The 13,636-nt window shown below is 43.6% G+C and overlaps 1 protein-coding gene across 3 annotated transcripts in view; it reads left to right on the plus strand.

The window, feature by feature from the left end:
• Positions 1–13,636, plus strand: part of NTRK3 (neurotrophic receptor tyrosine kinase 3) — a 406,873-nt gene that overhangs the window by 294,225 nt on the left and 99,012 nt on the right. The window contains exon 13 of one of the 3 annotated variants that reach the window (XM_081838858.1): positions 398–3,818. The exons of the other annotated variants lie outside the window; for them this stretch is intronic. Within the exon in view, the coding sequence (XP_081694984.1) occupies positions 398–519 (122 nt within the window). The 3' untranslated portion in view covers positions 520–3,818. Of the gene's footprint in view, positions 1–397; positions 3,819–13,636 lie in introns of those variants that run through there. 3 annotated transcript variants of the gene reach the window in all.

Consider the following 13,636-nt stretch of genomic DNA (forward strand, 5'->3'; position numbering starts at 1 on the left):
GTTAACTTTGGTCCATTATAATGGGTCTGCCTTGAGTAAAATTTTGTTGGATGCAACCCAGAGAAATGGAATGTAAAGAAGGCAAGCCGCTTATCTCCCTCCTCTAATTCAGAATGTGCCCTGCTCAATGCAGCTTTTAATTTTAATCTGATAGGAGGTGGAAGGTAGCAGTTTACGAGACAACGTGGATGTACCCCCCAACTGCAGCCAGGTGGCTACTTTTATTCCTTTTAGTTCTTTTGAAAACAATTACATGTATGTCACTATCTCTCTGTTCTTTTCTAGTTTGGATCTTTATTTTGTGGGATTGCTTTATTTCCCCCCCTTTCCCCCCCTCTCTTCTCTGTGTTTTCTTTCCTCCCCCCTTTGTCTCCCATTCCCCCTTTCCCTGCTTTAGGTTTCAGAGAAATTATGTTGAATCCAATAACCCTTCCTGGACATTCTAATCCTCTTAACCATCATGGCATTTATGTTGAGGATGTCAGTGTTTATTTCAGCAAAGGACGTCATGGCTTTTAAAAAACCACAAACAACGGTGCAAAGCAAAAACAAAGACAAAGACAAAAACATATCAAATCAAAAACCTCCCTGAAAGGTTTCATTGTTCTGATGTCAAGTTTGTTGACTGTGCCCTTTGATCGCTGTGGGACACAGTGGGAGACTGCGGTCTGTATATGGATCAAAGCCGCCGCCTTGTGGGACTGGACCTCAGTCTGCACCATGCTGAAAAAGACCAAGGGGTTATATACAGTATATTATTATTTTTCTGTCACCAGATCACAGGGTTATTCTTCTCCTCTGTTGGTCACTGTGTTCTTTCCCTCTGTTGGTCACGGTGTTTCCTGCAAGGCACAACAAGAGCAAAGCAGAGCAACAAAACAAAAACAAAAAGTTTCTTTTTTTTTAAGTAAAGAACCTTGAAGGCGTCATCCTAGCAGTTGCACTTTGCTTAAAAAAAATTTAAAAAGAATGAAACCGACCAATTGAAGTCCAGCAACTTTAGCCGTGGCCCTTCCCACCTGGAATCCTTGTGACATCACAACATTCTGTTAAAGCCACCTGCTAGATCAGTCACTCATGGTGGTGGCCAGGTCATGGGAGATGCCCCTGTGGAAGAGAAGATGGGGAGTACAGAAGATGCTTTAACAGAGTGAAGACCCTTGGTAAGAACAAAGCCAGCCCCCCTCCATCCCACTTCTGTCCCCACCCCACCCTTCCATCCACCTAGCCCCACGCTGTTACACAGAAACGATGGGTTTTTTTGTGACGATGGAGAAGTTCTGCTACCCTACCTGGAGGAAAAGATACCAGTGGCTTGGGGTTTGGGTTTTGTTTTTGTTTTTTTAAAAAATACAAATGTCCTAGGAGGATTTTTCTGTTTGTGTGTGCGCGTGCGTTTTGTGTGTTAGAGCCTCTCTTCAGCTATCTCAGTGTTCCATTTTTTTGTACACCAGCCTCTTCCCTGCTGCTTGTATAATGGCTTTACCTGGGGGCGGGAGGTGTAGGGCAAGGCGGTGCTCTCCTGGACTTCACAACTGGATGGATGAGGAGTGGTGATCCCAGTCAGTGATATGCCAATAGGGCAGAGAAAGAGAAGCGTGGAAGGCCACGCAAGTGTATTTCACCCCCAATCTGCAAACCGACCGTCTCTTTTGCCTTCCTGAACACCTCCTTCCACCGCCATAACCTCCCATTTCTTTTCCACCGAGTTAGAGATGTATTATAATTCTGTCGTGCACACCAAATGGTTGGCTCAAGGCATACAAACTGAGCAAAGGGGGATCTGAGTCAAAATTTCATTGCTTATTCTCTGACATAAACACAAATATTGATTCTGGACTTGGATCAATATTAATATCTATATGTAGACACATTCCTTTCTTCTTATCATTTTAACTGCATCCCCAAAACTTATCATAATGGTGGGAGTGGAAGGGTAACCAATCCTTGAATACCACCCTCAGGAGTTTATTTTTAATTAAATAAAAAAAACCTCTATCTGGTAAGTATGTGTTCTATGAAATGACCAATAGCAGATAGAGTTCTCTTCCCACCCCTTCATATTCCAGGTTGAACATGCTTTGAAGAAAATTTACTTATGCAAATCTGTTAAACACAGGCAGGCCTTCTGTTAAACAGTTTGCAGGATTCTAGCAGGTGGTAGAGGGACATGAGGTCTCTTATCAGCCCATGAGCGATGGAGACATCAATTTTCTCAAATGCTCTCTCCATATTATGTAGTTTCCAAAATTGCTCATTCTGGGTGGTAACTTCATAGGCAGAGGGGGGAGAGAGAGAATTTTGAAGCTTGAGGTACCAGAGCTGAGGACATTCCACTAGCGTTGCCCTTTCATGCATCTGCTGGGATTTTCTCTTCAAATTTCTCTTCAGGATACTTCTCGAAAGCCATGCATCACTTTATTCCGTCTTTTGCCAGTTTGCGCAGATAGCCGAGTGAACTGGAGCCCAAATATAAAGCTAGCAGTTTTAATGAAATGACAGTGTAAACACAGGCCAGGCGTTTGTCTCCTTTTCAAGACTGGAGGAGTGGATTTGGTTGGAATTAAATAAGAAACAAAGCAACCAAAATGTGGTTAATTCTGAGAGGCTCTTTGTCAAAGCAGAGAATGCTGGGAAACAATGTGGGCCTAATCTCCAGTTTGGGTTACATTCACAGGACCATTTGTCTTGCTTGTTGTTGTTTCTCAACCCAGATCTGAGGCTAACTCAACGTGTCCTGATGCTGGTATTACAAATTTTCAGGAACACCATTACATTTTTCCTCACTGTGCTCAACTTAAGGCATGTCCACATTCCCATTTGTCCCATAATTCCTAGTCACGAGTCTGAGAGGTTCTTCTTCTGTCCTACCACTTTCCCTGGGAAAACCCATCAGAGCAAACATCGGTTTGGTTTTCTGTGAATTGATGTTTGTCTCAGCTGGGTTTTCCCAGGGAAAGTGGCAGAACAAAAGAAAAGAAAAGAAAGAACCTCTCAAACCTGTAACTAGAGATCATGAGACAAATGGAAGTGTGGCTGATGGTTGTTTCTCATACTTCTGAGATCTATTGTACACTGAATTAAAACTGGAAGCACACTTTCATCTTTTACCAGATAAGAAATATTTTTGTTGAAAGTGTGGAAAGAGAGCAGCTAAACACCTGCAGAGGAAACCACTCCTGCTTTGTGTGGGTCGCTGTTTGGAGTGGTAGGCTGAGAACAGTGACTCTCACAGAGATCCAACAGGAAGTTATGGCTGCTTTGTGTCTGTATCAGCAGCAGTTGATTTTTTCCAATCACACCCATAGCAGAAACTTGGCCAAATTTGAACACCCCCAGCAGAAGCTTGATTGCTCTGACCTTGCCTTCTCCCAAGGTGTGATGCAGAGAGTCAACAGATGTCCTACTCCATGGGTGGATCTGCTGAACTCACACTAGTCTTGAACGGTCGGGTTTATTTCTTTTGACACAGTTCTCACCGTGTAGTTTTGGAAGGACTGACTTGAGCAGTGGAAAAGTCTCTGGTAGTTCCTTAATGCTGTAAAGTGGGGCAGGATGGGTAGGAGATCCAGGCCTTGGGCACTTGCAATTGGTGGCTTTACGTCGCAGGTTTTAAGGGAAAAGTTGTTCCTGATTTTAATTATTGTAAATCATTACCTCATTTCCCACCAACGAGACTCCTCCACCCCTGATCATTTCTCTTCTCTTATACCATGTCTGTCATCTTGTGCTATGAAAATGGGAACATCCCCTTTCACAGAGACTCTAGGGGTCTTTGATGTCTAGTTTCTTAATAAACACTTTATTTTCTAATTAAACTGCTGCATGGAGTCTTTCCTTTTGAAAGCAAAACAAATCAATAAAATTCCCAATGACGTGTCTTTTCTCATCATTGCTACAGAAGCCAAATGGCATGTGCTGTAGGGAGAAATGAAATTATTTGTCATGTGGCGGATGCTATTTGACCTTTGAGCTGGTCCACACAGACATGTATGCACCACTTAATAACTTGACACTTGCTGGCTAGCAGTTGAATGTGTGAACTGAGTCCACTGAAAGGCACTGCATTGTGAGGAGATACTGTTGTCAAGCAGAGTGAAATAGAGCTGTAATTAATCACCAATGGGCTGAGATTGTGCTGGTAAAGTAATAAAGCTAATTTATGCAGATAAAACAAGCTAATTCATTAAGGTAGTTTACAAAGATTCAAATCAGTGCAGTTGTTGAGTCTTTCAGAGGGTTTCTTAGCTGGCCAGGCAAAGGGGCCCCTCTGGAGTTCTTCTTGGCTCTTATAATGTCTTCAAGAATGATGAATGAATGGAAATTTTCATTTGCCCAACCTTGGACCCTCAGCTATTGTTGTACTACAACTAACAGTAAACATTGACCATGCTAGCTAGGGATGATTAAAGTTGTAGTCCAACAGCACCTGATGACTCAAGGTTGGGGACAGCTAATCTATGCCATCTCACTGAGGAGGAACGGTCACTAACCATTGAGCCAATTCTCCTGTTCTAGGGACATCAACCAGCCAATCACATTTAGAAGTAAAATTTCATAACCTTTTCCCAAGTTATGGTAGGTTCAAATTGTAGCATTGTGATAATGTGGTGAAAATGTTATGGTGGTCAATTGTACCAAGATTGTGACGATTTATGGTCCCACACAGCTACAGTAAGTGCATCTCTGAGATGGATTCTTTCCCGTAAGATGGTTCCTTTCACATAATGGTGAAAACTTGATTCAGGCATTCTAGTAAGCAGGCTGATGATGAGTAGCAATACCAAAGTTTCATGTAAATAATTGCTGATGAGTTTTCACATGTGCAAGTCATTGCAACTCTTCCATCAGCCAGCAATGAACATATGCATGTAAGCCATCTTTGAACCCTTCTTCTTCCTCTTCTTTTTTCCAGAGTGGCTTAGGGATGCCAACAGTAGGGAGATTACGTGGACTAGAGATGCATGATTTTTAAAATAAATAAAAAAATCAATATCAGCTGCATTTATATGGACAACTGGTACCTTTCTTACCATAAGGAGAAATTAATGGATGTGCCAGAATATTGATAGTTCCAACTTATTTTCAAAAAAAAAAGTTATGTATTTTATTCTGAGGCAGCAGAACAACAGATGAACTGGACAAAGGAGGAGCCCTAACCCCACATAGTAGCTGTGAATTTCTTCTTAAGTGAAATCTGGTAATGATCATTGGATGTGTGAGGCCTTCCTTGAGAAAGATCCATTGCTTGTACCAAAATCATTGTTTGGCTTTCTTCAAAACCCCTCTAACAATTTTGACTGTAGGGGAACAATCACAGTAACTTCATGTGTTGCTTTGGACAACTATTTGGAGCCAACTCAAGCCAGTCGCATAATCACAGGTCAGCAGTTGGCTGAAGAAGCTATCTGTAGAGGTGAAAGATGGTTGCAGGAAGCAACTTTTAAGGGCAAATGAGGACATGTCCTTTTAAAGTGGTGGAGGAATTTGAAGTTTTGTTCTTTAGTTGCTTGGCCTTATCTAGCCAGAACTCTCAAGCTGTCTTCAGCTGTGCATATTCTTGTTACTTAAGGGGTCTGAGATGTTTCTGTTGATTATTTCATTTTTCCCTGTGGCCTTGCTAGAGTTTTAAAATGTCCCTAGAAGGCTCTGTCAGAATGGAGGACAGTAGCCTTCAACTGTGATGTGTAGATGGAAAGTTGCTCATAGATTAAGTTAAATTCATGTCACCCAGAGACTACCCCCTTTTGTCTCTCTAGAGTGGAGAAGGATATTGAGATTCCTCAGGGATGATATGAAAGGCCCCTCTTGTCTATGTGTCATACCAAGCTGGAAAGAACTTTTTCAGTGGCTACGTGAGCCATCAGATACAAAAACTACTTTTTACTGCTGCCAATCTACCACTGTCTCTGAGGGTCCTTGAGAACTTCAGGGAAAATCCAAGATGGGGAATTGTTTGAACTGCCATCAGAAGATGTTGCAACAGCAGTTTCACCACAGCTATCATGGGAGCGGGAGAAATATAGGAAGTTTTGATGGTCTCACACTAGTCCCTAATAAGTAAAAATAAAGACATTACTTTTGATGGTCTTTTTGATATCCAAAGCTGGCTTTCAGACATTATACATCCTGCTGGCACCTGGGGCAGGTTTTCTTCACCCTTTTCTCCCTTCTATTCACATCTAATTAGGGTATCATCTGTGACTGGTGAGTAGATGTAGTGAACAGTAGAGTAAATATGGATTTCTGTGTCCAGGGAAAGCTCCAAGGGAAGCCCCACCACCACATCCATAAGGAAATTTGGCATTGGGGTAAGTTGGGAATGGTTAAGGACAGGACCTTAAAGATTGCTGCTGCTGAAATTCCATGTTCCCACTGCTCAAATAGACTGCTCCTACTTGGAAACTTATGTCTGTCTCTCTTTTCAGAGGCTTGAGTATGCTACACTCTACTACACTCTAGAGGTGTTCACACATTACTTTCATCAAGTGTACAATCACTGGACCTGTGTCCACACTAATTGAGCTCTACACACATGCAGTTATTCACATGAAGTGCTCAGCAGATGTAGTCTGTGTAGACAACCGTTGAGCTGTGTAAGTAAACAAGTGTACACTCCTTCACACAAACACTTTTACATGTGTAGAGACAGCTTGTGCCTGTGCCTTCTGCTATGCTTCAACATATGAAGCAGTCTTATACCAGGCTGTCCATCTACTGTATCTCAGTATTGCCTACTCTGACTGACAGTGAGTCTTCAGGTTCACAGCCAAGGGGTGTGGAGTCTTTTTTGCTCCAGGAAGCCCAATCTGCATCTGGCCTCACCTCGTGAGGCATCTTTGACAGGTGAGTGGGACAACCTGATTATCCTTCACAAGACATCCCTATGACATCACATGATTGAGAAGAGGGTTGTCTCACCCATCTCTCAAAACCCATCATGCAAGTTTCCCAAGTGCCTGACAGCCAGCTTCGGAGATGAGGGGAGAAAGAAGCCTGCATTTTGCAGGCATCAAATGCAGGTCCCTTAACTGCCTATCAGCTGATGTCACTCAGGTCAAATTGAACTCCCTGGTTGAACAAGACTGGCCTGCAGGTTGGATATTCCTCCACCCCTGGGCTACCAGATCCTTTAAACTGCAGACTGAATGCAGGATTTCCTGCATGCTTTGGCCTCTCCACACTCCAGTGAGTCACCAATGAAAAGCTGGAATGTTGCCACTCTGTCTGGTCTGCTTAACTTATTGAGCCTCTGAACAAGCTAGCATATGACTTATCATCCACTGCAAAAATAAAAATGCTGAAAAATGCTTTTTTCCAAAGAAAACACTGCAGAAGTGAACAGTCAATATGTATTGCATTATCTTTGATCCTTGTTTTGTTCTCTGCCAACCTCTCCCACCTCTTCCCAGCTGAGGTTGTAGCAGGGTAAGTGCTGGTTATTGCCCTACCCTTCCTGTACTAGGCCTGTGTAGCACACATTGATTTACGATTTTACGTCAACATGGGATTGGAAGAATCAGGTGGGATGTCAAAAGTGGGTGATGGTGTAGCAGTGAGGAGGGTGGGAGAAGGAGACATACAGGCAGCAAAAGCAACTCTGTTACCTTAATGGCCTTTCCCCATTTGCAAGGCTCATTCACCACCCTAATACGCTACTGCTTCTTCAGTGCATGTTTAGGACTTCTTCCTACTTTACTCTGTGATTTCAACCAATCAGGGAACACATAGTGAACCTGATGATGGCATGGAGCCACATGGCCAATTGTGTTTGTCCCATGAGACAATGTCATTGACAGCAAATGAAACCATCTCAGTGGGGGAAACACCTCTTTGTTGTCCAGATCATTGAGCTGATGCTTCCTGTCTTAATGTTTCTACAGGCTACAATGGTGATGGGAACTGTCAGTGTGTTTTGGTGCAAGTCTCTCAAGCCAATCTAGTTCTAATGGGAGATAATTATGCATGACTAGTTCGGGAAGAATGTGTATGGGTAGGCACATCTGAAGTGTTCCTGAACATGCATCCCACTGACAGTAATGAAGTGTGGATGTCTGGCATCAAAATGAACATCCCTGTACGCACTATAAACCAACTTGCATGGCAGGATCAGGGCAAGGGGAACTGTTTATTCTGATGCCTTGGCAACAGGGGCGCATCCCCTCTTTCCCCAAACTCCTCCTTCTCCTCCCTGCACCCTGCTAATAGTTTAACACCCTTCTGTAGAATGGTGTCGACGTTGCAAAGAAAAGTGATGCATGTTTTGTGGGAAGCAGGTGAAAAATGATTACGGTCCCCCCCCCCCACCTCCCCTGCTTGCGCACAATATATTGCTATAATTATTATAAGACATCAAAAAGAAAGAGAATATCCCCAACAAATACTCTTCAATTTATATATTTGTTTTCCAGTGTATATGGATAGTTTATATTGAAGTTGTTTTTCACAAATTCTCCAAAGGCACACCCTCCAACCTGCTCTGGGGAAATCCAAAGGGATGTACCTGCCTTCTCCACCCTCCCTTGGCCCCAGTGACCACTGGGACTTCCGTCTTTGCCCCTTGGAATCCAGGAATCCGGGAAGATCAAAGTTCCCAAGTAGGCTTGTACACCCTTAGAGAATCATAAGCCCCCAGAGCTCTGGCAATGTCAACATAGCATCTTCCTCTCATTTCGATCTGAACTTTTGATGCCGTCTGCAGGTGCTTCAGGTTAAACTCAGGTATTAGAAAGGGATAAAAAGTAGTTCATATGGTGGTAAAGTGCTAAGCAGAGACTCAAAGGAGTGGAGGAAAAGTGTGTGAAAGACAAATTGATGGACGGAGGGCAGCACCCCTTTTTATGAGTTGTTTGTTTGTTTACTAGTTTGCACATTCCCAGCTCTGGCTTGTGTAATCAGTAGAGATGCCCTCCTTCCCTTGTTATTTGCCAACCCTCCAAGGTCTCAATCAATCAGCATAAAAGTTTAACAAGTTGCAAGAGTAATGACCAGAGATTCTCTGAAGGGGAAATTTATCTACTAGGGGTTAGCTTGAGAGCATTACTAATGGAAAGAGTCTGTTTGTTTATGGCAGGGGGAGGGTAGTGAGGTAGTGGGAATACATAATGACCCTATTCATACATTTACTTGTTTGTAGGGTGTTCATGTTTAGCAGCAGTAGTAGAGAATACTACTTCTGCCTGTGCCCTGATGGAGCACAAAAACAGGATACCTGATAATGCTGATGTCCTGCTCCCATGGAACCCATATGTATGAGCAGCTACTTCCTTAGTGTTCCCTTTTCTGATCTTCATACAGAACCTTGGGAAGAGAGCAGAAGGCCTAGTGACAGGGACACACAACATCGGGGGGGGGGTGTTGGATGCATAGCCCTACTCCTGCGTGTGATCCCGGCACACAGTTAAGAGCACATTCAGAGCCCAGCTGAATCAGGCCAATGGCCCATCTAGTCCAGCATCCTGTTTTCACAGTGGCCACCCAGATGCCCATGGGAAACAGGACCTGGGTGCAACAGAACTCTCCCCTCCCTTGTTTTTCAGCAACTGGTAATTCAGAAGCATTACTGCCTCTGTCAATGGAAGCAGAGCATAGCCGCAATGGCCAGCACCACTGATAGCCTTCTCCTAGATGAATTTGTCCAATTGATGGTCATCACTGCCTCTGGGGGGAGGGAGTTCCGTAGTTCACACACTGCATGAAGAAGTACTTTCCTTTATTGGTCCTGAATTTTGCAACATTCAGCTTCTTTGAATGGCCATGAGCTCTTGTGTGTTTGTGTGTGTGAGAGAGAAAAACCTTTCTCTGTGTACTTTCTCTATGCCATGCACAATTTTTAAACTTCTATCAGGCCACCTCTTGCCTTTTCTCTAAATCAAATATCCCAGATGTTGCTACCTTCCCTCATAGCTGAATGTCCCCCTGGGCGTGCTGCCCGCCTGCAACTCCCAAGCCTACCCCGAGCTGTCAAAATGAAGGCAAAGCAGCACAGCTCCTCCCTTGCCCCGACGGCTCGGGGTAGGCTTGGGAATCACCAGCGTGCAGTGAGTCAAATGTCACCCCCCTTAGCGATGACACCCGGGGCATTTCACCCCCCCTTCCTATGGCTCTGCACTGCTTCAAGACCCATAGCTTTGTACAGATCAGTGTCAACCCTAAGTACAGTCATTATGCACAATGGCCCTTGGAAACAGTGGTGAGAAGTGGGGTAGTGGTGGTTTGTTGCTGTTGTTTTCCCCCTCCTGCCATGTTCCAGAACACTGAGTCCAACCTAAATAAGTGTTGACGGAACTGTTGTTAAATCAGCTTAGAGACCCGCAGGCAGCCTCAGGCTTGTAAATGCACAATTTGTGAGCCTTATTTTCATGTGACTTTACAATAATTCATGTCTTCCCAAGTCATTATTTTAATATTTAACTAACTAGTAGCATTACCTTATGGCTGTCAACCCTGCATTACTTAAACACTGGAAATAATGGATGGCAAAGAGGGAATTATAAATCCACAAATGACAGCTGGCAAACAATGAATTCAGCAGGCGAGGAAATGAAGAATCTATTTGCAAAATTCCAAAGTCGACTTTGCATCCTGTTTGAATTTGGGATAAGCAATAACTGCAGCGTTTGTTTTGAGAATTAGTTTTTGGATTGAATATAGATGACAGGAATGAGCCACAGACCATACAGGGTATGAGTTCAAAACTTGGTCAGGTGAGTAACTCATTTAACAGGTGAAAGAAGAACACACTCTTAAGCCCTTGGACTTACCCGTTATTAGGAAAGGGGGGATAAGTTTAATTCAGTTCACATTTAAAGTGACCTAATTCACACTTTCTGAAACAATGCATGAACCAAAATGTATGAATCTTCTGAAATTTGCGCTTCTCACATTTGGCAGCCAGGTAATGTGTGCAAAGATGCATATTTGGTACAGGGTTTATGTGTGCATAAAAATGCTTTGGATGCTTTGGGGAGAAACTGCTTTAGAAAAATGTGGGTATTAGGCAAAATTGCAAACAAGAATGTGCTTATTAGGAGAAATTTGTGCTAAATTTTTAATTAGGACCTTAAAAAAAAAAAAAAAGCAACCTGATGTGGATATGTGGATAACTGAACATAAAACTGGGGAAAATGAGAACCTGGGAGAAATCACCATTCCATGTTCTCTGGCAGTGTTTTAAATGAGGGAGCATTCAGAAATTCAGTCTTCCGTTGGTAATAATACTAGTACAACCCAGCAATATATATTCATCACATGGGACTGCTAAATATGTTTTTCACCTCCTTCACCCTGTTCCATCCACTGTGCCAGAATTCTCACATCCTGGAATAGCAGCATTGCTCCTGCTCCCCCCCTTCCCCCCTTTTTTCGTTAACCGCTGTTCTAGGAGTCGTTCTGGAAAACAGCCATAGTGGTCAAATTGTGTGAAGATATTGCAGTCATAATTATATTCATGTTGTTACTGATGATAAATAATGAATATGCTTTCCCAAAAAAACCCAGTTTGCTTGCTCAAGTACATGAGATTAATTGATGGGGAGGGAAAGTACCAAGACCTCATTCTTGACACACATGCTCCATTCAAAATTAATTTGGTTTGCAAAATAAAGTTTGCAATGTGGGTTCAGAAACAGGGAAGGGGAGTGGAATAAAGTCCAGGTACTCAAAGACAACACCAGACTCATTGCCTGTAGATGGAAACCACTTGGGAAACTTGCAACTGTCATATTGCTTGTCCAAGCCAGTTTGCTTCCCGAAGTTCTGGAGTTCCCTGGAAACTCACCAACAGATGTTGCCAGGCTTCAGGTAATCCGATCCCACCCATGGTGGCAGCCAAGAAGTAGATAAACAAGAAGAGTTCTTACCAAGTCTTTTATTCAATGTTCACAGAGAGAGAAGAAGGAATGTGGTCTCTCTTAGATAATGGCATTGCTCCATGTAAAGTCCCACTTGCTCAGTCCCTCCTACAGTGGTACCTCTGGTTACAAACATTTCAGGTTACAAGCTCTGCTAACCCGGAAGTAGCCGCTCCTGGTTGTGAACTTTGCCCCAGGATGTGAACAGAAATTGTGTGCCTCCAGTGTGCGCGCAGCGGGAGGCCCCATTAGAATGAGTGTACCTCAGGATAAGAACAGTTTCCACTTAAGAATGGACCTCCGGAACGAATTAAGTTTGTAACCAGAGGTAGCACTGTATTCTATGTCACCCCTGTGCTGGCTAATCTGTGCTTTCTGCCTCTGAGCTTTCTGTTCTCCTGCTCTCAATGCCCGCTGGGTCCTGGGAGGGGGGGGGTCAGGAATGCTTTCTAAAGACACTGAGTCTGTCAGCTGTCTCTCCCCTGGTGCTTCTTCTTCCTGCTGTTCCTCTCCCAATATTCCCCAACTTCTCCCCTCCACAGCCTCTGCACTATGACCTTCTGCAAACCACTGTTGTAAATATATACTGTCCTCCTCTTCACAGGGAGGTTCAGGAGAAGTGGGGGGCTGTCTCCACCATTCCTCCTCAGTCCAGTTCTTGACAGACGTTCCTTAATTTGAAGCCCAATAATAGCAGACAAGTTTTCCTGAAATGCATTTTGTTTTCATTCTCCCCTCTCACAACCATGTCTTACCTGCAGTGTGTCGCCACACCTTCTGATCCCTCTGAACAGTATTCTACCAAAGTGTTGGGCATATTGTCCGTTCATATTGTTGGGATTCGTTGTCGGTTCATTGGGGCATTGGAAAGTCCTGATGATCATGGCTGGTTGCCCCCCCTAGGTGTATTGAAAATGTCTTCCAGAATGATAACTGAGTCACAAAGGTTCTATGGAAGATGCACACAGGATTTCTTAGCAGACAAATCATTGCAGGAAAGGGGTCTCCAAAGCAAGAAGTTTGGGCAACATCAGTCTGATCTTTCAAGAAGAGATTCACTCAACTACAGCAAGTTTCTCAGTGCTTTGCTACATTCGCAGCTACACTATTCATCTAAGGACATGTTCTCTCTTCCAACCCACTTACCAGTTTCTGCATGCCTAGTAAATTTTCAGACTTTATGCACAGTCTAAAATCCTGTAAAAAAACAGCAAATCCATCATTCTCTCTTAAGGCCAAATAAGGCCTCGTTCCTTAGCTCAATATGGAGAGCACCCTGATTATCACTGTAAAGGCAGAGAATGGGAGTGACTGTCAATGGCCTCTGTGGCTATATTCTACTGCTACTGTTGGAAGCCTCTGCATAGCAGTCCCTGGAAATCACAACTGGGGAAGAGTGCTGTTGTGCTCAGATTGGGATTCCCATAGGCATCTCTTTGGCCACTGTGAGAGCAGGATGCTGTGCTGGATGAAATTTGGCCCAATCCAGCAAGGCTCTTTTAAGTCATTAATGGGAGACTATGCTCTTCACACCCTCATGGGATTCAAAAGGAGATTCCCAACCTCCTGTGTGGCTAGGAGCCTTAGAAAAAGAAGCTCCCCGTCAATGCCAATGGAGACTTTCCCCTCCTAGAGCATTGATCTCCATTCTGATCTTGGAGGGAGAGTGAAGAATGGAGCTTCTCCATCCTTAGTACCACCTTCGTAGTGAGAATTGGTCTCTTCCCATATAGTTAGTTGAGATAAAACAAGATACACCTATTTAAGTGCATGTCTCTTTGCCA

This window comes from Podarcis erhardii, assembly GCF_964252035.2.
Source record: "Podarcis erhardii genome assembly, chromosome: 14".
NCBI lineage: Eukaryota > Metazoa > Chordata > Lepidosauria > Squamata > Lacertidae > Podarcis > Podarcis erhardii.